Source organism: Staurois parvus, unplaced genomic scaffold (genome assembly GCF_062004578.1).
Source record: "Staurois parvus isolate SC_StPar_1 unplaced genomic scaffold, SC_StPar_1.0 ptg000270l, whole genome shotgun sequence".
Classification (NCBI taxonomy): Eukaryota; Metazoa; Chordata; class Amphibia; order Anura; family Ranidae; genus Staurois; species Staurois parvus.
In genome coordinates this window covers 2,052,981-2,077,226 of record NW_028318066.1, presented here as the reverse complement: position 1 = coordinate 2,077,226, position 24,246 = coordinate 2,052,981, and the positions used below count along the sequence as shown (strand labels likewise).

Below are 24,246 nucleotides of genomic sequence, written 5' to 3'. Positions count from 1 at the left end.
AATATTGTGGATACACATGCCAAAGGACCATATTTGACCTATTTCTGAAATAATTATAGTTATAGTTATTTTTTTTTTTTCAAAACATGTCTAGGAATACATTTGACCTGTTTCTGATAATAATATGAGAATAATTATTTTTCTACCTGGGGATTATGGGTGGATCATTGCAGATACACATGCCAAGGACAGCACATTTGACTTGTTTCTGATAACAATTTGAAAATAGCTCTTTTACTACATGGGGATTATGGGTGGAATATTGTTTTTGAACATGCCTAAAAACATGTTTGACCCCTTTCTGATAAAAGTATGAGAATAGGTTTTTTTCTACATGGGGATTATGGGTGGAACATTGCAGATTCACATGCCAAGGACAGCACATTTGACTTGTTTCTGATAACAATTTGAAAATAGCTCTTTTACTACATGGGGATTATGGGTGGAATATTGTTTTTGAACACGCCTAAAACAAGTTTGACCCCTTTCTGATAAAAGTATGAGAATAGGTTTTTTTTTACATGGGGATTATGGGTGGAAGATTGCAGATAAACATGCCAAGGACCATATTTGACATTTTTCTCCTAAGAATATGGGTATAGTTATTTTTCTGTATGGGGACTTTGGATGGTATATTGTTTTTTAACATGCCTAGTTACACATTTGACCCCTTTCTGATCAAAATATGAGAATAGTTATTTTTCTACATTGGGATTATGGGTGGATAGTTGCAGATAAACATGGCAAGGACCATATTTGACATGTTTCTCCTAAGAATATGGATATAGCTATTTTTCTATATGGAGATTATTATTTTTAAAATTATTATGGGTATAGTTATTTTTTTACATGGAGATTATGAGTGAAATATCATGATTAAACATGCCTAGGAACACATTTGACTCCTTTCTGATAAGAATATGAGAATAGCTATTTTTCTACATTTGGATTATGGGTGGAATATTGTTTTTTTAACAATATTTAACGTGATAAAAAAAGAGAATAGTAGTTTCTACATGGGGATTATGGGTGTATTATTGTGTATACACATGGAAAGAACCATATTTCACCCATTTCTGAAAAGATTATGGTCATAATTATTTTTCTATATGGGGATTATGGGTGGATGATTGCAGATACACATGCCAAGGACCATATCTGACATGATTCTCTTAAGAAAATGGGTATAGTTATTTTTCTACATGGGGATTATGGGTGCAATATAATGGTTAAACATGCCTAGGAACACATTTGATCTCTTTCTGATAAGAATATGAGAATAGCTATTTTTCTACATGAGGATTATGGGTAGAATATTGTTTTTTAACATTCCTAGGAAAAAAATTTGACCCCTTTCTGATAAGAATATGAGAATAGTTATTTTTATACATGGGGATTATGGATGAATGATTCTCATATTTTGATAAGAAAGGGGTCAAATGTGTTTCTAGGCATGTTAATAAACAATATTCCACCCATAATTCCCATGTAGCAAAATAGCCATTCTCCTATTGTTATCAGAAAGGGACCATGTCAGATATGGTCCGTGGAATGTGTATCTGCAATCATCCACCCATAATGCCCATATGAAATATCCCCATTGTGAAATATGGTTCTTTCCAGGGGCGGACTAACAACTCATGGGGCCCCCGGGCAGTAGGGGATCATGGGGCCCCATGTTCCTAGGCATGTTAAAAAAACAATATTCCACCCATAATCCCCATATAGAAAAATATCCATACCCATATTCTTAGGAGAAACATATCAAATATGGTCATTGGCATGTGTATCTGCAACTATCCACCCATAATCCCCATGCAGAAAAATAACTATTCTCATATTTTTATTAGGAAGGGGTCAAATATATTCCTAGGCATGTTCAAAAAAAATATTCCACCCATAATCCCCATGTAGAAAAATAGCTATTCTCACATTCTTATCAGAAAAAAAGTCAAATGTGTTCCTAGGCATGTTTAACCATGATATTCCATCTATAATCCCCATGCAGAAAAATAATTATGCCCATATTTTTAAGAGAAACATGTCAAATATGGTCCTTGGCATGTGTATTTGCAATCATCCACCCATAATCCAAAGTACAAAAAAAACCTATTCTCATATTTTTATCAGAAAGAAGTCAAATATTTTCCTAGGCATGTTAAAAAACAATATTCCACCCATAACCCCAACTCAAATGCGTTCCTAGGCATGTTTAACCATGATATTCCACCCATATTTAAAAAATAGCTATACCCATATTCTTAGGAGAAACATATCAAATATGGTCATTGGCATGTGTATCTGCAACTATCCACCCATAATCCCCATGTAGAAAAATAACTATTCTCATATTTTGATTAGAAAGGGGTCAAATGTGTTCCTAGGCATGTTAAAAAAACAATATTCCACCCATAATCCCCATGTACAAAAATAGCTATTCTCACATTCTTATCAGAAAAAAAGTCAAATGTGTTCATAGGCATGTTTAACCATGATATTTATACCCATAATCCCCATATAGAAAAATAACTATACCCACATTCTTAGGAGAAACATGTCAAATATGTTCCTTGGCATGTGCATTTGAAATCATCCACCCATAATCCCCAAGTAGACAAATAGCTATTCTCATATTCTTATCAGAAACAAGTCATATGTGTTCCTAGGCATGTTTAACCATGATATTCCATCCATAATCCCTATGTAGAAAAATAATTATGCCCATAATCCTTTCAGAAATAGGTCAAATACGGTTCTTGCCATGTGTAGCCACAATAATACACCCATAATCCCCATACAGAAAAATAACTATTCTCATATTTTGATTAGAAAGGGGTCACATGTGTTCCTAGGCATGTTAAAAAGCAGTATTCCACCCATAATCCCCATGTACATAAATAACTATATTCATATCCTTATCAGAAACAAATCATATGTGTTACTAGGCATGTTTAGCCATGATATTCCAGCCATAATCCCCATATAGAAAAATAACTATACCCATATTCTTAGGAGAAACAGGTCAAATATGGTCCTTGGCATGTGTATCTGCAGTCACCCACCCATAATCCCCATGTAGAAAAATAACTATGCTCATTTTTTTTATCGTAAAGGAGTCTGTGTTCCTAGGCATGTTAAAAAACAATCATCCACCCATAATCCCCATGTAGAAATATAACTATTCTCATATTCTTATCAGAAAGGGGTCAAATGTGTTCCTAGGCATGTTAAAAAACAATATTTCACCCATAATCCCCATGTAGAAAAATAAGTATTCTCATATACTTATCAGACATAGATCAAATATGATCCTTGGCATGTGTATCCACAAAAATGCACCCATAATCCCCATGTAGAAAAATAATTATATATATTTGCTTATCTGAAGTGTAACCATGATATTCCCCTCATAATCCTCATATATAAAAGTAATTTTACCTATATTTTTATCTATAAAGGTGAAATTTATTTTGTATGGGATGTGTAGCCATCATATTCCATCCATAATCCCCCTGCAGATCAAAAATAACCACATTGTTATCAGACATGCATTAATTTTTTCCATGGCGTTTGTAATTTTTTAATCTTCATTTTTTTCAGCTTCATTTTTTAAACACCATTTTCCAGGCTCCTAATAAACAGTTCAAAATGTAGTGCTTTACACATACATGTAGTATATAACATCAGTAAATCTATTCCTATTAATATATTGAGTAATGTTTCCAATATTTCTGTATCATTTACTACGATGCCATTGTACATCTGCACATATATCAGTTAAGTGAAGAGTTAAACATTAGCCTCTACTACTTGCAACATAGTATCAAGCCCTGCAAAAAAGAAAAACATATATTGAGTGTCATTACCATATATGTGTGTAACAATATACTGACACCTAATGGGAGTGTTGAGCATTGCAGCCAATAATCCCATCATCCCATCATTATTATTATTATTATACAGGATTTATATACCGCCAATAATTTGAGCAGCGCTTTACAAAATGAAGGTAGACATTACAGTTACAATACAGTTTGGTACAAGAGGAAACAGAGAGCCCTGCTTGTTAGATGTTACAATCTAGGAGGAAGGGTTGAGTGATACAAAAGGTAATAGCTGTGGGGGATGAGCTGAAGGAGGAAATAAATGGCAGTTTACTAGTTAAAAGCAGCAGAGGCTTCTTTAAAGAGAGAGGTTTTCAGGGATCGTCTAAAGGTGGATAGATTAGGAGATAGCCGGACAGATTGGGGTAAGGAGTTCCATAGGATGGGAGAAGCTTGGGAGAAGTCCTGGAGGCGAGCATGGGAGGAGGTGACACGGGAACTAGAGAGCAGAAAGTCTTGGGAGGATCGAAGAGAGCGGTTTGGTTGATATTTTGAGACCAGGTTGGTGACGTAGTTGGGAGCAGAGTTGTGGATGGCTTTGTAAATTGTTAGTGTTTTGAATTTTATTATTTGGGCGTCTGGAAGCTAGTGGAGGGATTGGCACTTTAGTACGTCCCGGTATTTTTGCCGGTAATTACCGACACATTTTTAATTTTGTGTTAACCACCTCCCCTCCGGCTGTTGTATATAAACGGCCGGACGGTGGCAGTGCAGGGTCAGGTGGCCTCCCTGCCCCCTGCTTGTGTGCACTCCCTGGGAGCGCGCAGCACTGCAATCCGGTGCTTGCTGTGTCCTCTGGAAACAGTGGAACACCGATCGTCGCATGGGACCTCTGTGCGAGGTCCCGATCATGTGATCACTGATTGACCAATCAGTGATCACATGCAGAGTAGTAAGCAAGAGGTCACTTCTGACATCATTGCTTACTACGTGTGAAATCTGTGAATGATCACAGAGGTCACATGGTACAAGGCTATTCACAACAGCCTTGTACTATGTGACAAGCTGTGACCAATCACAGCTCACACAGTAGTTCTCAATAGCTGCAAGAATGCAGCCGGAGAGAAGGAGAAATGATTGCTTTTACAGCCTTTATGGGTGTAAAAACAATCAGTGTAAAAAAAAATCTTCATCACCCCCCACAAGTAGTACAGAGTCACCACGGTGACACTGTACTGCTAGGGTGACAGTATGTAATAAAAAATAAATAAATAATAATATAAAAAAAAAAAAAAAAATTTAAAAAAAAGTTTAAAAATGATAATTTTTGGTTATAAACTAATTTGTTTTGTTTTTTTACTAAAAAGATACCGGAATACATTTTGGCCAAGATTTATGATGAAATATTATTTATTTGCAAAATGTTATAAGAAAAACACTTTTTTCCAAAATGTTTGGACTTTTTCATTTACATAGCAAAAAAATAAAACTCCCAGTGGTGAATAAATACCACCAAAATAAAGCTTTATCTGTCTAAAAAAAACTATAAAATTCATATGGATACAGTGTTGCATGACCGCGCAATTGTCATTCAAAGTGTGATAGCACTGAAAGCTGAAAATTGGCCTGGGCAGGAAGCGGGTAAAAGTGTCCGGACTGGAAGTGGTTAAATGCCACAGAACCATTATTAATCTTTTGGTGAATTGGACATTTTGATACCACAGGCGATACTTTATGCAAATGAGTCACATGACAGTGTTGTTGCATGTGGTAACCTTTAGTGAATTGCCCCCATTGTAACATAAACAAATGCATCTACCGCCACTTTATTCTCCAAGGTCTCTGCTTTCAGAAGATATATAACGTTTGGGGCTTTGACTAATCTTCAGGCCTAACACGTATATTTTATGATGTTACAAATACAGCTCCGGGAGACAAGTGGTCACAGGTTATGACAGTCCAATGCCCAACCCCCATTCACTGAAATGTCAGTCACCTGGCGGAGAAGATGACATTTCGAGAGCTGGACAAGCACGACTCGCTTCCCATACGGTTGCTAGGCAACCCGTAAAGGAATCCGGAAGTATCCAGTGCAATTTCCGGCTCCCTCCCCCGTGACGTTGGACAAATGCACTTTGTTTCCGCCCTCCCATCCATTATGAATGCTTAGGAAAGTTCAGCCGCACACCCGCCCCATCGTTCTCCTCCCGCTCCCTATCCTTCTGTGCGATTTTTCCTTCTCCCGTACTCGACCCCACGTCACCACGCCCCGCCCAACGCAACGTCACCTTACTCCGCCCCCCGTATACGTCACTGGCCCTTGACTGTGCCTGCTAGGTGCCGCCCGGTGTCTCCCGGTGTGAAGCTCCCGCCCGGTGCTCCACCATGGCGGCCAGCGCCAAACGGAAGCAGGAGGAGAAGCACCTGAAGCTGCTGCGGGAGATGACCAGCCTCCCACACAACCGCAAGTGCTTCGACTGCGACCAGCGCGGCCCGACCTACGCCAATATGACGACGGGCTCGTTCGTGTGCACGTCCTGCTCTGGCATCCTGTGAGTACACGCCTCATGGATGGATGGATGTGTGTGTGAGAGAGGGGGAGACTCGGGCTCCGCACTGACAGGCCGGGCTGAGGCCCTCCACACTCCGCCTGCCCTCATCACCCTCACCCTACTGATGTACAGCCACAGGTTGTCCGGGGGGAGTCACTATTATTGTCTATGAGGACGGGGCCCTCCATTCATGTTTATACTGCTGCACCAGAGGAGGGTCATGTCATTCCCTCGTCACCTGTCTGTCAGTGCACGGACCCCATGTATTGATCTGAACATAGAGGTGTCTATTCATGCTGGGATCCCTTCCTGATGTCTATAGTACGCAGTGGATGGCTGAGGGAGGCCATGTGATCCCCTGATTACCTGTCAGTGCAGGGATCCCATGTATAAATCTGATCGTAGGGGTGTCCTCTATTCATACTGGGGTCCCTTCCTGATGTCTATAGTACGCAGTGGATGGCTGAGGGAGGCCATGTGACCCCCTGATTACCTGTCAGTGCACGGACCCCATGTATAGATCTGAACATAGAGGTGTCTATTCATGCTGGGATCCCTTCCTAATGTCTATAGTACACAGTGGATGGCTGAGGGAGGCTGTGTGACCCCTGATTACCTGTCAGTGCAGGGATCCCATGTATAGATCTAAACATAGAGGTGTCCTCTATTCATACCGGGGTCCCTTCGTGATGTCTATAGTACTCAGATGGAGGCCATGTGATCCCCGGATTACCTGTTAGTGCAGGGACCCCCTGTACATCCTAGGAGAGCTCACCATTCATACTGGGATCTCTTCCTAATGTCTTTAGTTCTCAATGGATGGCTGAGGGAGGCCATGTGATCACCTGATTACCTGTCAGTGCAGGGACCCTATGTATAGATCTGAACATAGAGGTGTCCTCTATTCATACTGGGGTCTCTTCCTAATGTCTATAGTACTCAATAGATGGCTGAGGGAGGCCATGTGATCCCCTGATTACCTGTCAGTACAGGGATCCATGTATATATCTGATCGTACGGGTGTCCTCTATTCATACTGGGGTCCCTTCCTGATGTCTATAGTACGCAGTGGATGGCTGAGGGAGGCCATGTGATCCCCTGATTACCTGTCAGTGCAGGGATCCCATGTATATATCTGAACATAGAGGTGTCCTCTATTCATACTGGGGTCCCTTCCTGATGTCTATAGTATGCAGTGGATGGCTGAGGGAGGCCATGTGATCCTTTGATTACCTGTCAGTGCAGGGACCCTATGTCTTGATCTGATCGTAGGGGTGTCCTCTATGCATATTGGGGTCCCTTCCTGATGTCTATAGTACACAATGGATGGCTGAGGGAGGCTGTGTGATCCCCTGATTACCTGTCAGTGCAGGGACCCCATGTATAGATCTGATCGTAGGGGTTTCCTCTATTCATACTGGGGGTCTTTTGCTATACTTGGTTATCATTATCTATAATACTCCCTTAAATGAAGCACATGTCATGTTGTCCTCCTCTTTACCTGGCTGTCAGTGCAGGGACCCTCTGTACATCCTAGGAGAGCTCACCGTTCATACTGGATCTCTTCCTAATGTCTTTAGTTCTCAATGGATGGCTGAGGGAGGGCATGTGATTTGTTTGTTTACCTGTCTGTCATTGCAGCTACCCCCTGGACACATGTGAGCATAGGGGTGTCATCTATTCATTTTAGGATCTTTAACTATAATGGGTAATCATGGTCTATAGCAGGCATTCTCAGCCAGGGTTCCTCCAGAAGTTGCTTAGGGGTTCCTTGAGCTGTGGTAATATACCTTCCATGTGATGGTGCCTTCATAGTTCCTGGTCTATTGCCACTTGGCAGAACCAGAAGCATGACACCAATTATATTTTGTTAGGTAACTATAAGGGTGACATTTTAACCAGTACTGTAAGGGGTAATTCCGTTCACTGACACATGCCTGATGAAGGGGGTCCTGCAAGACTCTGCAAAGTTGCCTTGTTGTAACTATGTGATCGTTCTTTAAAACTTTTGGACCCATATTGGTGATCCTCGGTTCCAAGCACCCACTTATACACACAGCCATTTTTAATGCAGGTACGTGTGTGTTTGGATTGCACGTGGAAAACTCGGGACATGGCACAGTGCTTTGAGGGAACAGTGCATGTTTAGAAGATATTCATTTTACCTACAGGTAAGCTTTATTGTAAGATTACCTGGAGATAAAAGAAACCAAAGTGCGATTACTTCCACTTTAAAAAAGCACAGGACTCAGGAATGTCATACTCTTCTTCCAGTTACTTGTCTGTAATTGTAGGTTCCCCCTGTAGAGCCTGGGATTGACCATCATCCTTGCTGGGGATCTTTGCTGTAGGGATGTCATTTGCTTAGTTTCCTGTGTGTTAGTGCAGGTTCCCCTGTACATATCTGAGCAAACTGAGAGCCCTCCATATGTTTTGGGTTTCATTCAGGGTACATATCTGAGCACAGGGGTGTTCTCTATTCATATCAGGGTTCTTTTCCTGTATTGGGTTATTATTGCCTTTAGTACTGCATTGCATGCAGCACATGTCATGTGATCACCTGATTATCTGTCAGTGCAGGTATCCTCAGTACAGATCTGAGCATAGGGGTGATTTGCATCCATGCTGGGTTCTCCCTCTATTTTGCATTGCTGTTGCCTGGGAATGGCTACCACTTATTCTGGGGATCTTTTTCTGCACTGGGGTATTAATGTCTATTGTACCCAAATAGCAGTGACACAGGGTTGCAGAACATCGTGATCCAGTGATTACATTAACTGAGCATGTGATCACCTGATTATCAGCCTGTCAGTGCAGGTGCCCACCATTCATACTGGGGATCTTTCACTATAATGGAGTATCATTGCCTAGAGTACTCCACAAAAACAGCACAGGACTGTGGACTGTCATGCTGTCCCTCTGGTTAGCTATCAGTTAGTCCAGGTTCCCACTGTACACATCCAATAAAAATGGGAGCCTTCCATATATCTGGGTTTCATTCCTTATACTGGCTTTTTATTGCCTTTAGCATTCAATAAATTGCATCACATTGCTGAAGAATGTCATGGTATATCCTGTCTGTCAGTGCAGGTATCCCCTGTAGAGAACTGAGCACAACAATGTCTTGCATTCATATCAGGATTCCCTCCCTATACTGGCTCATCATTGTCTATAATACTCCATTAAATGCAGCACTTATCATGTTATTTGCTGATTACCTGTCTGTCAGTGCAGGTACCCCCAGTACAGATCTGAGCATAACTGTGTACTGCATTCATACCAGGGTTCTCACTCTATATTGGGTTGCTGTTGCATATAGTATTCCATTAAATGCAGCACATGTCTGAGGAGCATCATGTGATCCCCTGATAACCTATCTGTCAGTGCAGATACCCCTTGTACAGATCTGAGCATAGAGGTTTCCTGTAATTACACTGGCGTTTCTTTCTTATACTAGCTTATCATTGCCTATAGTACTCCATTAAAAGCAGCACGTTATGTCATTCCCTAATTACATGTCTATTAGTGCAGGTACTCCCTGTACAACTATCTTTGCTGGGGTATTATTACCTATAGAACTCAATGAAAAAAAAGCACATGGCTAAGGAATGTCATATTTTTTGGTTTTTATGCCGCCAGTGCAAGCACCCCTTGTATAGATCTGAGCATAGGGATGTCCTGCATTCATATTGGGTTTCTCTCCCTATATTGTGTTGCTATTGCCTATAGTACTGCATTAAATGCAGTATATGGCTGAGGAGCATCATGTCATACCCTGGTTACCTGACTGTCAGTGCAGGTACCCCTTTTATAGTTCTGAGCACAGAGGTGTATTGTATTCATATTGGGGGTTCCCCCCTGGGTTATCATTGTGTACAGTACTCCATTAAATGCAGCACTTGTCATGTCATCCCCTGATTACCTGTCTGTCAGTGCAGGTACCCTCTGTACATCCATCCACACTGGGGTATTATTGTCTATAGTACTCAATAATAAAAAAAAAAGCACCTGCATGTATGGTGGGAATGAGGCCTTAAACCCAAAACTAAAAATGTAATGCATTGCAGCTCCCCAATCATTAGATGTGGTGGCTGCATCTGGTTTTTTTTTTTTTGCTTTTTTCCTACTGTTTGCACCTGGTGATCTTGCTAGTATCTGTATGTACAGATCTGAGCACACGAATGCCCTGCATTCATACTGGAGATCTTTCTATATTAAATGTTAATGGTTATAGTGCACGTGACTGAAGAATATCATGTTCTGTTTCCTTTTCTGTCTGTCAGTGCAGGTACCCTCTGTATAGTCCTGAGCACAGGGTTGTCCTCCATTTGTTCTTGGGTTCTCTCCCTATACTGGATTATTGCCTATAGCAGTGATGGCTAACCTATGGCACGTATGCCAGAGCTGGCACGCAGAGCCATCTCAATTGGCATGCCAGGAAGAAGAGGAAGATGAGCGCACACGGACCGTGCACACTGACCGGCCATCCAGATCTCGTCCACACTGGACCCCCATCAAACTACATCTCCCACATGTCTCTGGGGCCAGGGTGGACGAGAGGAAGCGGCTCCTACATGGCTCTGGCACCAGGGGTGATGTATCCATGGTTGAGTGTGGATGAGAGGAAGCGGCTCCCACACTGCTCCAGGTCCAGGGGCGACGTGTTCAGCATGGATGGGAATGAGTTGCTGGATTGGAAGCCATGCCGACACTGCCGCAGGTGAGATTAACTGCTTCCCAACCGCACTGTAGCCGAAATACGGCTACAACACGGTTGTCTAGTTTTGGGAGGGACGTCCTTCCAGAACACGCCCCCAGTGGCGCTCACTCGGCACTGCCGGTGATCGCTGTGTCTTACGGACGCAGCTGATCACTTGATGAGGTAAAAGGCCAATCACAGCGGTCTTTTACCATGTGATCAGCTGTGTTCAATAACACATCTGATCACAATGTAAATACAGTTGCCAATAACTGGCAGATGTGACGGGAGATCTGCACTAACAATCAGGGCACTGATTATCAGTGTCTTGATTATCGGTGCTGCCCAGCAGTGCCTGTCAGTGCTGCCTATCACTGCCCACCATTGCTACATATCAGGGCATCATCAGAGCCTCCTCATCACATTAATGTAGAAGTAGGGAAAGGGCATGGAGTAAGTTTTGCCCTATATTTCAGTCTGGTATATAACCAAGTTGAGTCTACATTGTATAGTTGATGTTTTCTTTTTCAATAAAAAGCTGCAACACTGGAAGCCCTGTTTTTTCATTTAAGACAAAAGATGTTAACTAGTTCGGACAACTGTATGAGTTGTTTTTTTTTCTAAACTAAATCCTAAATATTCAGGTTTAATTGCAGTGTTGGCACTTTGAGATAAATAAGTTGGTTTTGTGTTGCAGTTTGGGCACTTGGGCTCAAAAAGGTTCCCCATCACTGGCCTATAGTGTTCAATAAAATGCTGCACATGTCTGTGGAATGTCCTTCTGTCTGTCAGTGCAGGTAACCCCCATACAAATCTGAGCACAGAGGTGTACTACCTTCATACTGGGGTTCTTTTCCTATATGGTGTATGGTATTCATTTCTATAGTACTCCATAAAAGGCTACACATGTCTGAGAAATGTCACATTTATTGATGAGACCAGCATCATTTGTATATGCACAGAAATCCTCCATTTGTATATATACTGTGGGAGATTGCCAGTTCTCAGTTACCTAGTGGAGACAGAGTCTGGTCTACGTATGCATGGCAAACATGTGGCCCTCTGTAAAACACCACCTCCTGCCATGTATGATATGACATTCCAGGAGGTAGTGCAGGTTCTAGATCTTTTCTTACTTAGGAGGAAGTGTTGGGCTGCAGAACAAAAAAAATATACAAAATGTTTCAGAAAATGAAGAAATGATCTCCAATTGTGTAAGGTGGAGGACAGGAAACAGAGAAGCTGTTATTTTAATGGCTGAAAGTCTTCTTTAACTTCAGGGAGGTGCCTGCAGTGGCCATAACTGATGGCGTTGTGTATAATCAGAATGGAAGGAAGTAGTCTTCATCGCTTTTGAAGATGTTTCCATGGTTTATTGTACAAGTATCCTATTCATGTGGCACAGGTGACCCTGCCATGCCAATGTTTTGGGGCCTCACATGGTCTTCTTTCTGAGTCTTGTGAGGCTTCAAAATATTGGCATGGCAGTATCGCCTACATGACATGATTTTGATAAAGACTCCACCTCCGTAACATCTCCAAACTACGCACGTTCCTAACTCCAGAAACCACAAAGCAACACATCCACTCCCTTATATCACGACTTGACTACTGCAACTCCCTCCTTGCCGGCCTACCTCAACACCGACTATCCCCCGCTTCAGTCTATCCTGAATTCTGCGGCCAGACTCATCCACCTCACCAACCGCTCCGTATCCACCTCCCCCCTCTGCCAATCCCTCTACTGGCTTCCAATTGCCCAACGCATAAAATTCAAAATATTAACATTGACGTACAAAGCTGTTCATAACACTGCCCCAAACTATATCACTGACCTGATATCCATCTACCACCCAAAACGCACTCTCTGCTCCTCACAAGACCTCCTACTCTTTTCAATAAACTACCCAGCGCTGAGCGTACCCACTGGCACTATATAAATACTGTATAATAATAATACTCTCCAGTTCCCTGGTCTCCTCCTCCCATGCCCGTCTCCAGGACTTTTCCAGGGCTTCCCCTATCCTCTGGAACTCGCTACTCCAATCCATCAGACTGTCACCTACCCTCCTCACCTTTAGGCGCACCCTGAAAACACATCTCTTCAGAGAAGCCTACCCAGCCCTCACCTAATTGCTGATCTCCTCCGCTCTTCCTACCACTCCATCCCCCACAGCTATTTCCTCCTGTACTACTATCCCCTCCCTCCTAGATTGTAAGCTCCAAGGAGCAGGGCCCTCGAACCCCTCGTGTATCGCATTGTATTGTTACTGTACTGTCTCCCACTATAATGTACAGTGCTGAGCAAACTATTGGCACTATATAAATACTGTATAATAATAATAATAATAATAATTGCACAATAAATCGTGGAAACGAATCTTCAGGCGTGCTGGAGACATCTTACTCTTCCATTCATGTTATTTGCCTGGTGCCGTGTCTGTCAGTGCAGTACAGACCTGAGCACAGAGGTGTCCTGCATTCATACTGGGGTTCTTTACATATACTTGGGGATAGGTGCCTATAGTATTCCTCAAAAGGCACAGATGACTGAGGAATGTCATGATATTCTCCTGGTTTCCTGATTCTGATTGTATGAACAATGGTATTTCTGCACACTGAGCGGAGCAGGGAGCATTCTATCCACAATATGGTTTTCCTGCTGCCTTTTTACTTGGGGTGTCTATAGGTATTGTTCATTTGTTTGTCAGGATGTTGTACTGGGACATTATCAATCTATTCATGTGTCTGAGGTGTTCATTATTGTATTACTGAGAGAAAATGTCATCTGTCCACACTGTGTACTGATTAGGGACTTGATGACTTCTGTGTTCATATCTGTTCTTTCATTGGGAATTTTACCCTTTATTGGGGATAGCAAATGATATGTCTTTAAGGGGCTGTGCATTGTTGAGGTGTCAGGTTATTGCATTGATGCACTTGCTGGTTATCTTGCCACTTTGTCACCTAAATATTGGATTGTAATTTAGGATTGGACATGCCACAGATAACAACTTTGGAGTGTTTCTGAATATTGATTTGGTCATGGTTTCTGGCCATTGAATAAAGCTGTGTTTTGCATGACGATGCTTCATTTGAGTAATTGCTCTTTAATTATATAAAATGGGCGGCACAGTGGCTTAGTGGTTAGACATATGCTTTGCTGCACTGGGGGTCCTCGGTCTGATTCTTGTTTGAAATCACTGGAAAAGCAGAAGAACAGACCACTGATATAAGAGGCTAGTGAATGCTGAGAATGTAAAGCAGAACAGTGGCTTAGTTGTTAGGTGTGCTGGTAAAGATCCTGATTTTCTTATGATTGCATGGGGTGCCATCCACCAATTCACTTACAACACCCTACATAAACGGCGGGCAATTCTGTAAGGTGTGTGATGTATACAATACAACTACCTTGAAAAAAATTCTCCAAGAGAATTCTGTAGAAAGGGCTCTCAAGCCTATTAGACATGGTACCCAGAGAGGAGGTCCATAGAATTGCTGAGAGTCAGATACAACTAAACTGGTATATACTGTACATACATACAAACAGTTGTGTACGGTACAGTGATAGTAAATGGTCTTTTCTGCCTTTGTCATTCCCTAGTCCAGTGGTACTCAACCTTCCTAATGCCGCAACCCTTTAATACAGTTCCTCATGTTGTGGTGACCCCCAACCATAAAATTATTTATCCAGTAATTATAATTCATGAAGTGTCGTTTTACTTCCAATACTGCTGCTTTCAGCACAGTAGCTGCTTTCAGTACAGTAGCTGCTTTCAACACAGTAGCTGCTTTCTACACATCGGAAATATGTGTTTTCCGATGGTCTTAGGCGACCCCTGTGAAAGGGTTGTTCGACCCTCCCAAGGGGTTGCGACCCACAGGTTGAGAACCACTGCCCTATACCAAATATCTGTGAGCTTGTGCGAATTGGCGTGTTGTGGAAAAGTTCAGGCGATATGTCTTTGGTAATGTTGAGAAAAAAAGATCTCTATTAGATTGGATTGTAATCCACACCATTGAATGAACATTTACATAGTGAAGTATTCAGCATTGCCAAGTGCTTTTTTCTAACTTTGTAAACCGATTCCTATGTGAATCTATTTGTTTTGTATGTTGGAGTTTAGGGTAGCAGTTTTTACTTACTATTTACTGTTGTCTCACGGTTTTGCTTGTCACCAGTATTGGCCAAGTGATGCTCTGCTGTTTTTATATAGCAACTAGCCAGAATACCAGTAATACACAATCCTTTCTTACTGCATTTGTTCTTTTTCTTTACTGTCAGTACTTATACCTTGGCAATTTTCTGCAGTAAATTGTTGTCTTACCATTAACATAAAAAGTGCAGCGCAAACCAAAAAAAAAAAAAAAATTGACATACTGCAACTCATGCAATGTGATAATGTACTCAATACGGCAACTCATGCAATGTGATAGCTCAATAAAACTTCACTCTATCTCACTGTACTTAAACCAGTGTAATTATACCAACAGATACACTTACTGAATAAATAAAGTGAAAAATGTTTTTAAACCATAATATACTTCAATGCATATAGTGAGTCCATGGGAATTAGTCCATATATAAACACCCTGTGAAAATGAACAAGGAGAAATAATGAAATATTGTACTGCATTCAAGGATCCATCAACGTGTCATCACGAGGAGAGGGTCCCACCACTATTCACTCTCCTTTCTCACCTGGACCTGTGGACGTATTTGGTATACAATGGGTCAATCTGTGCCTTTCCCTTTCACCAAAGGGGAAAAAACAGCAGTTCCCATCAGCCACTTGATGAACAAATGCCTCAGGATTAATCCTCCAGCTTTTTCCATATGGTAAAGGGCACAACCAGGCTCATTCACTCAAGGCAAGGAGAAAACTCCACATAGTGTAACAAGTCACAAAAAGCTAACACTTTATTTAAAATCATAAGATAAAATCACTCACAAGTAAAGTCCACCAAGGAAGCCGTGCACAACTTCAAATGCTTATTTGAAATCAATCACAGGCCAGTTTAAAAGCCTTAGACTTTCACTGCTATATACCAGCTGAGCGGCTAGGCTTCCTGACAGTCATGATAATGTCGCTATGCTTCACCTTGATGCATTTTGTTTACCACACCCACGTGGCTGCTTGCTTCTAATTATGTGTTGTCTTCAATGGGTAGCAGCTTACTTAAATTGGTTGTGAAGGCTGAAGGAACCTGCAGTCCCCACCTCCCCAGTACCCACCTGAGCCTCCTCTAGATCCAGCGGCTGTCCTGGGACTCTCACCTCATTGTCTGAGACAGCAGCGAGGGCCATTGGCTCCCAGTGCTGTCAATCGCAGCCAATGAGCAGAGAGCGGAGGGTGGGGCAGAGCCACGGCTCTGTGTATTATGGGCACATAGAGCTGGGCGTGGTAGGGAGCACAAACGAGTGCTCCCATAGCAAGCGCCTAAGTATTGGGGGCACTGGTCAAGGGGGAGAAGTTAGGAGCGCCGACGGGGGAACCGAGAAGAGGTGGTTTTGGGCTGCTCTGTGCTAAACCATTGCACAGACCAAGTATGTTTGTTGTTTTTTTTTTTTCTTTTCCAAGCTGAACCTTTTATACCACTATAAAGAATTACTGAGATAACAAATGATGCAGTGAGAACCATAACAATTTCTGCCACCCTGATCTGATCACCTTCATTACCCCACTAGCTGTATGGGATTAATCACCGATGCCACATGCTCTTATCAGTTTAATTTGAACATCACCATGGAATCGGTTGTAGATCTGCTAAACGTGGCTAAAATGAAGAAATGTCCAGGTGTCAGATCCTGTGATTGCCCATGCAATGACACTGGTAATCTTGCTCAATGTAAGGCCTATTTTTATATAGCAGATTTTTAATTAGTTGCTATCCTTTGTGTGTGGCAAAATCTAAACATACATATTGATGGCAAATATCTAGTGATCCTTCCACAAATGCATTCGACTCCTAATTTCCTGCACTCTGCTGACAATGATACTGGTGCTCTTCACCTCCATAATTAATATCTCCTTAACTCTTTTTTTTCCCTGGGTTCTCAAAGTGTTTTTATCTGCTTTTGGGGCATCCTTTTTTGGGTGGTCTCTAAAGAATATGATAGAAATGTCCATTTAGACAGGACTCAATTACCCTACCAGTATGTCTTGGGAGACTCCAGAGGAAACCCACATAGGGCAAATATTCAAACTCCATGCAGATAGTGTCTTGACTGGGACTCGAACTGAGTACCCCAGTGTTACAAGGCAGGCCTGCTAACTAGTAAGCCTCTGTGCTGCTCCTGCTTTACATTCAAAGCATTTGATCAACATGTATAAATACATCAGTGGTTCATATAGTGAACTCGGGGTAGAGTTATTCACCCTGAGGTCATCACAGAGGACAAGGGGGCACTCTTTACATCTGGAGGAAAAGAAATGTAATCTCCAAACACGGAAAGGTTTCTTCACAGAGAGAGCTGTGAAAATGTGGAATAGACTCCCTTAAGAGTTGGTTCTGGCCAGCTCAGTGGATTGCTTTAAAAAGGTCTGGATTATTTCTTGGATACACAGAATATAACTGGATACTAACATTTATAGGTAAAGTTGATCCAGGGAATATCCGATTGCCTCTTGGGGGGTCAGGAAGGAATGTTTTTCCCAGCAGGAGCAAATTGGATCATGCGTTGTTTTTTTTTTTTTTTTTTTTTGCCTTCCTCTGGATCAACTGTTGGTATAGGATTATAACTTTTTTTTTTAATGGTTGAACTGGATGGACTTCGGTCTTTTTTCAGCCAGACTAACTGTAGCATTTGCTAGCTTCCTATACCAGCTGCCTGCTCTATCACCCTCTTTACTGCTATTTTAGTACCACAAAGGTAGTGTTGTCAGCCTGATACAGGAAGTTAGGAGCTGATTGCATTTTGGGCAGGGTCACTAGGTACTTACGAGTATTGAATGTTGTTTAGATTTTGTCCACACACAAACCTTGTTGAAAAGTGAATCCTTGTGGTACAATGAAATCCATATATGTACATATTTTCCTATACTAAGTTTAAGATGTTGACTGATAAACAACTTTATACATAGTATATGATTAAAGCCCAGGCTTCATGCAGCCTTTGAAAGAGGAACATTACTGCTTTGTAGCCATACATGAAATGGTGTGTTAATACAGTGAAGTTGCAGTAATGAAAGGCAATATTGGTTGCCAGGTGGTGTGGTCAAGCACTGAAGTATGTACTATGTGCTTTTTTTGCTGGTGGATTTTGTGTAACAGCCATCTACAATCAGGTCTTTGAATGGTAGCTGGATGCAGGGATATTAAACACAGTGCTTTTTTTCAGTCGTTTCTGCTAACAGAAGCAAGCTTGTATCTTTTAATTCAAAGCTTGGCCATTGCTGTCATTAGTGTGTTCATGTGAAGCCATGTTGTATGTTGTTGGGCAATTACTCTTTGCAGATTTGTTAATCCTCAGGTCCTAATCTGAAAGCCTGTATTTATCATTATTTTACAGCTGTATGTTCTCATTTATGGCAGTACTTATAAAGATTACACAGCTCAGAGGTTAGGTTCTCTAGCTTAGCTGATCAGGAGCTCAGCCGATTGGTTGGTGATTTTCTTAACCTGCATGCTTATGACATGTAAACGATATCATTCCACACTTGTCACATGATTTTTGATTGCGCGATTGTGTGTAGATGTTTACTACTTTAAAATATGGTAAAAAAATAAGAAAGTTGCTATTTAACCCCTTCACGCCTAAGGGTAAAACAAATCTAAATGCCTAAGCACAATTCTGCAACGTTGACATGTGTTAGTAAAACCGTCCATATCATCACAACTACTTTGTACATCCAGGTGGATTATACCTTTGTTTTTTTTTCAGAACAAATTGGGCTTTCATTTGGTGGTAAATGATAATAAATATCTCCTAATTTTTTTTTTTTGTTATCAAAGGAAAACTGGCCCAAAATAGTAAAAAAAAAAAATCATTTTTTTTATTTAGCTATGTTTCTTGTTACAACCATAACCTACCACCAAAGAACAACCAAAAATAAATTCTCCAGCTCTTGACGATCGCAGCGATACCACATATGTATATATTATTTGTTGTTTGTACCCGTAGTACAGCCCAGAAACAATAATGCGCGGTTTGTGTTTTTTTACCTAAAACACGCTGACATTAACACTAACTGACACCAGTTTTTTTTAAATCCTGACCTTTGACCCAAACACTAACCCTGGTACTGAACTAGATCAAACCTTGATCTAGGTATTTTTCTTTTTTTTTCTTTTCTTTTTTAATTTTTTTTTTTTTTTTACAAACATTTTTTTCTCTCTATGCCAGGAGTTAGAGAGATACAATGTATCTCTTGTCCATTCATAGAGAGAGAAAAAACAAGGGGGCCGGGCTGCACAGTGACTGATCGCTGTGATAGCCAATCAGAGGCTATCACATCGATCACATGACCCGGAATCGGGAGTCCCAGCTCCTGATCGTTAGAACGGGACTCGGGGCTCTCAGTGACACCGCAGTCTCGGAGTGGCGCGCTCCCAGCGCACAGACAGGTACGCAAATATGCGGCCCCACGGAAAAAAGCCCAGTTCCGTCAGGCCGCATATTTGTGTGCCGTTGGCGTCAAGGGGTTAAAGAAACTCGCATATATAAAATGTATTTATTTGAGGCCATCAAACACAAGGATAGAGACTCTAGCTCTTCTGCTGCCTGTACTGTCTCACACTGCTCTGATTCAGAGTCTTCTATGGCTGAATTGTCTTCCAAAACTAAGGCCTTTTGCACACAGGGCGTTTTTTTTTTTTTTTTTTTCCTCTCCTGGATGCCTTTGCTCCAGGGGAAGAAAGCTCAGCTCAAACATGCCTAATGCCATGTTTTGCAGGCGCGTTAATTTGCATTCGGCGTTAATGCATTCTATTGACCAAAAAATTAATTTATTTATGACCAGTGGAATGCATTAACATGCGAATGCCTCTAAACATGTATAGAATTGATGCACGTTCGCTGTTTTCTGCCTGTAAACATGTGTAAGTGCCTAGGTTTGCAAGGACACATAGGATAACATAGAGGGAAGTTTGGAGGTAGGAAAAAAACATCACACGTCTGTAAAAGTAGCATTTTGACATCCTGTGTGCATGGGGCCTAACACTTTTGGGAGTGTAGATCTCCTGCATTCCCCACAGTACTCATGTTTCTTCCTGTTGATCTTCACATTAGTTTTCTATCTTGTAGAGGTCATCAAGAGGAATGACTAAGGGCTACAAGGGAGAGACAGAGGATTGACATTCCCAGGAGTGTCAGTTTTGAAATAATCTTCAGCCGGAAATTACTCTGCTTCAGAGTGGTGCTCAAGAGCGTGGGCAGCAGGAGAGGTAAGTATTCTTTTGCTTCTTTGTTGTGAAGCCTTTTAAACCTTTTCACTTTGACTATATGCTTGATTGGCAGAGTGAATGGCACATGTTTATAAACAGCACTTTAGAAAACCTCCATGAGCAGCTAGTGTGCCAATGAATGGCTGTGATCTGGCCCATCTGATCACAGCTGATCCAGGCAGCTCTGTACCTTGTGACCAATCACAGCGAACACAAATGTAAACACTCTAATGTTTACATCTGATAGCCCCTGAATGCTTCGGGGCCCCAAACATGAAGACCACTTGGCACACCGTTCAACCCTGTTCAGCCATAGCCTGCCATAGACTTTGACAGACTGCATGCAGTGGTGGTGGATGCTGCGCCTGTCTCTCCCTGGTGCACTAAAATTCCGGGACCTAATGTGTTTACAGAACTTGATTTTTTTCTCTGTAGTGTTATTAGTCCGTAAATGATATGGCTTTAAGGGCCTGTTCACACTACCTGCAACCCCAAATGCTGATGCTTGCACAGTGTTCTGAGCTGCAGAGCCATGGGGCAGGGGGTGGGTTGATGCACTCATTATTGCATCACACAGTTCCCTTTTTTTGACAGAACTTTATATGAAATGTACAAAGTGACACTTCATTCATGTCACTGCATTGCTGTGGGGTGACATGCAGGGTCAGGTAGAGCAGTACAATATTATGAAGCATGTTGTATAATATTGTACAGCTTGGAACACAGTGTATCATTGTGTTCTGGTCTGAATGTGACACACAAGACAGTTGTTTTCTTTGTGTCCTCTCAGCTACCTGCAATTTTCCATGAGGAAAAACACAGGAAACTTCACACTTTGTGAATGGGTCCTAAAGTGGAGAAAAGCTTAAATGTAACTATTCTCAAAAATCCGGTCTAATTTGTATTAAAAAAAAAAAAAAAAGTGTGTATTTATTTTTAAACCGACTCTGGTCCCATGATCCTTCAGCTCTGGAACCATTTGTCAGTGAGCAGTAGCTGCAGGGGAGAGGAGGGAGCACCGACAATAGGCCATGGGCCTATGGGTGACATCACGGTTTCCAGAATTCACAGCCATTGTTGAGTGCTCCCTTACACAGAGCTGTGGGATCATATGACCAGACAGAGTGGATTGAAAATAGGCAAGTACACCTCTTTTTTTTTTTTATACAGGTTAGGTAGGACTAGGGGGTGGGAACCTTTTAAAAATAGCTATAGTTAGGGTTTCATTTCACTTGGGGCCAGTTCACACCAGAGTGCATTTTTTTTTTTCTGCTTCAAAAATGCATAGACAATAGGGTTTAGAGGTTTCAATGGCATAGTTCGCACTAGTGCAGAAAAAAAAAATTAGCGATGCACTGAAAATTGGCCAAAAATAGGGTTATCAGTGTTTTGACGGGAAAAAAAGTGCTCAAAATGGCAAAGTTTAGATTACCTCGTGCGTGTTATGACCAGTGCCATGCTGTAATACGCAGCCTTTGCGGACACCAGATTACTTTCAATAAGTTATTTTTTGTTACTGGATTGTATTTTTTAAATTCATATTTATTTAAATTCATAATAAATTAAGTCAAATACAATACAATTACATATAAAAATATTTTTTAAAAAAACTCCATTTCGGTTTTGATTTTCAGACAGTTGCATCCTGAATTTTTGGTTTCGGTCCAGAGTTTTTATTTCAGTGCACCACTAAAAAAAATGAGAACATGCTGCATTTTTTTCTGCACTGAATCGTAACAGAGCATGGCAAAACAAAGCGCACCAAAAATGTGGTGGAACGCACCAGATGCTCCTGGAATGCATTACACACACAAAAAAAGGGGAAAATGCATTAAAAATTCATCTTGCATGCACCAGAATGCAGTAATGACATGCGTGCAGAAACACGTCTGGACTGTGTTTCTGTGTGTGAACCGACCTTTAAACTTTCTGCTTTTACTAAATTGGTAGTATTACTAGTTGATGACAGTTTGTCATGCAGTTTTTTGCATGTTGATTGTTCAGGCATTTGATTTCCTTCTAAAACGTGGCTGTACCATGTCCTGAGGGCAAGGTTAAACCTTTCACAACACACATTTGTGTATGCTAGGGACCAGTCACTTCATACAGAATGTTTGCACAATACTCCTTCAGAAATACAAACTGCAGTCTATTGGCTCTTGAATAGAGAAGCTCATTACCATCCTGTCCCACACTGCACTGACTTTGACATTGGAATTGTCCACTGCATCTTTGTGCCTCTGTTCCCATGAACTGGTCACTCTCCCAATCCACATCCTACCATTCTGAAGAAGAAGCCCAAGTGCTAATTAGCTATTGAGGTGGCTTTAATCCTGGTTTTCCTTCACAACATGTGATGTGTGATGGTTTGGCAGGCATAGCGCACATTTATGTTCTGTGGCCAATGTTTCTTCACAATACACTGTCACTCTGAATTGGTGTTTGTTTCTGAAATTCAAAGCTTGCTTTTCTCAAATGTGTTTGTCTGCATGTTCCAGCTTTCTGGGGAAAGCAATGTAAATGGCACAGATAAAATCTTCCAGCAGATAATTAGAAATACTGATGGACACGTTGTTCCTGGCAAGCAGAATACTGGATGTTTTTGGTGATATATTTTTGTCTGCTGTTCAAGTAAAATTGCATGTTTCATGTAGTAAAGATCTGATTATTTTCTAATAATACTTAGTGTTACTAAAGCCACAACAGTAAAATCAGTCTGTATATACAGTAAAGCATGCTTGGTATACTCACTGTGGAACCTAAGGGGTTAATCTTCTGCATTGTGTGAAAAAGCTGTTTGATCCTGACTTCTCTGATCTTTCCTTTCTTCCAGTGTCCCCCTCTTATCTCCTGATAAGACATACTGTGCAGGGCTGTGGAAACATTTGAAAAACTACTTAGTCTACTAATGCAGGCCATAGATGGGTCGTTTATCGGCCGAATTTTCGCCCGCACGAAAAATCGGCCAATATTTACGCCGGTTTTTGCAGATCTTCTCGTTTATTTTTATCGGTCATGCTGGAAAATCAACGAAAAACGTCCGTTTTCTGTAGACATTGGTGGCAGCAACGGCAGTGACCGTTTTTTCGTTTATTGGCCGACAATTTGGCCGATAAACGTCCTGTCCATGTACTAAATTGGTGTCCCAATCTACTTGTCCTGATAAGAAAAAAAAAAAATCTATTAACCATAACTGTATTTAAATCTGCATTAAGTAATGTCTGGTGCTTTTAAAATCAAAAGGGACTTTATGGCGACTTAAATGTTTAATATTTTTAACATTGTGCTGAATATCTCCTCCTCCCTTCCCTGCCTGTCTCCAGCACCACACCCGGGGGCTAGCAGGGAGGGGAGAGACCCTGCAGTGTAACGAGCACCGATTGGCTGCTTGTCAGGAAAGAGGAGTGTTGGGCTTATACTTTATCCCGTTCGCTGCCAGAGCCGGTTTTCCATTTTTTGCGCACGGTAAAAAATCATTTAAGGCCTGAGGATTGCACAAAACTCCAAAACATTATATATTTTCTGAAATTGGAGAGCCCGGAGAATAAAATAGCGGTAGTTCCAATTTTTTATGTCACACGATATTATCACAATTGTCTAGGAAACGCAAAATTTCAGTAAAAAATACACTTAAGTTAATTTTAGAGCACAAAGCAATAAATTATCCAATTTTTTTGTAAAATATAAAAGATGAGGTTGCAGTGAGTAAATAGATATCCAACATGTAAAACTTTAAATTTTGCATTTGCTGATGAAACGGCAACAAACTTTTAGTACCCTATAT

General features: G+C 41.3%; 1 protein-coding gene across 12 annotated transcripts in view; it reads left to right on the top strand.

Annotated features, from left to right (window-relative positions):
* Window positions 1-5,987: 5,987 nt before the first annotated feature.
* Window positions 5,988-24,246, top strand: part of AGFG1 (ArfGAP with FG repeats 1) — a 122,317-nt gene continuing 104,058 nt past the window's right edge. For 3 of the 12 annotated variants that reach the window (XM_089681546.1, XM_089681544.1, XM_089681541.1), the window contains exon 1: window positions 5,996-6,376. In XM_089681546.1, the coding sequence (XP_089537672.1) occupies window positions 6,210-6,376 (167 nt within the window). In that variant the 5' untranslated portion in view covers window positions 5,996-6,209. Of the gene's footprint in view, window positions 6,377-24,246 lie in introns of all 12 variants that reach the window. The other 9 variants (XM_089681543.1, XM_089681542.1, XM_089681547.1 and 6 more) reach the window with 7 other exon arrangements.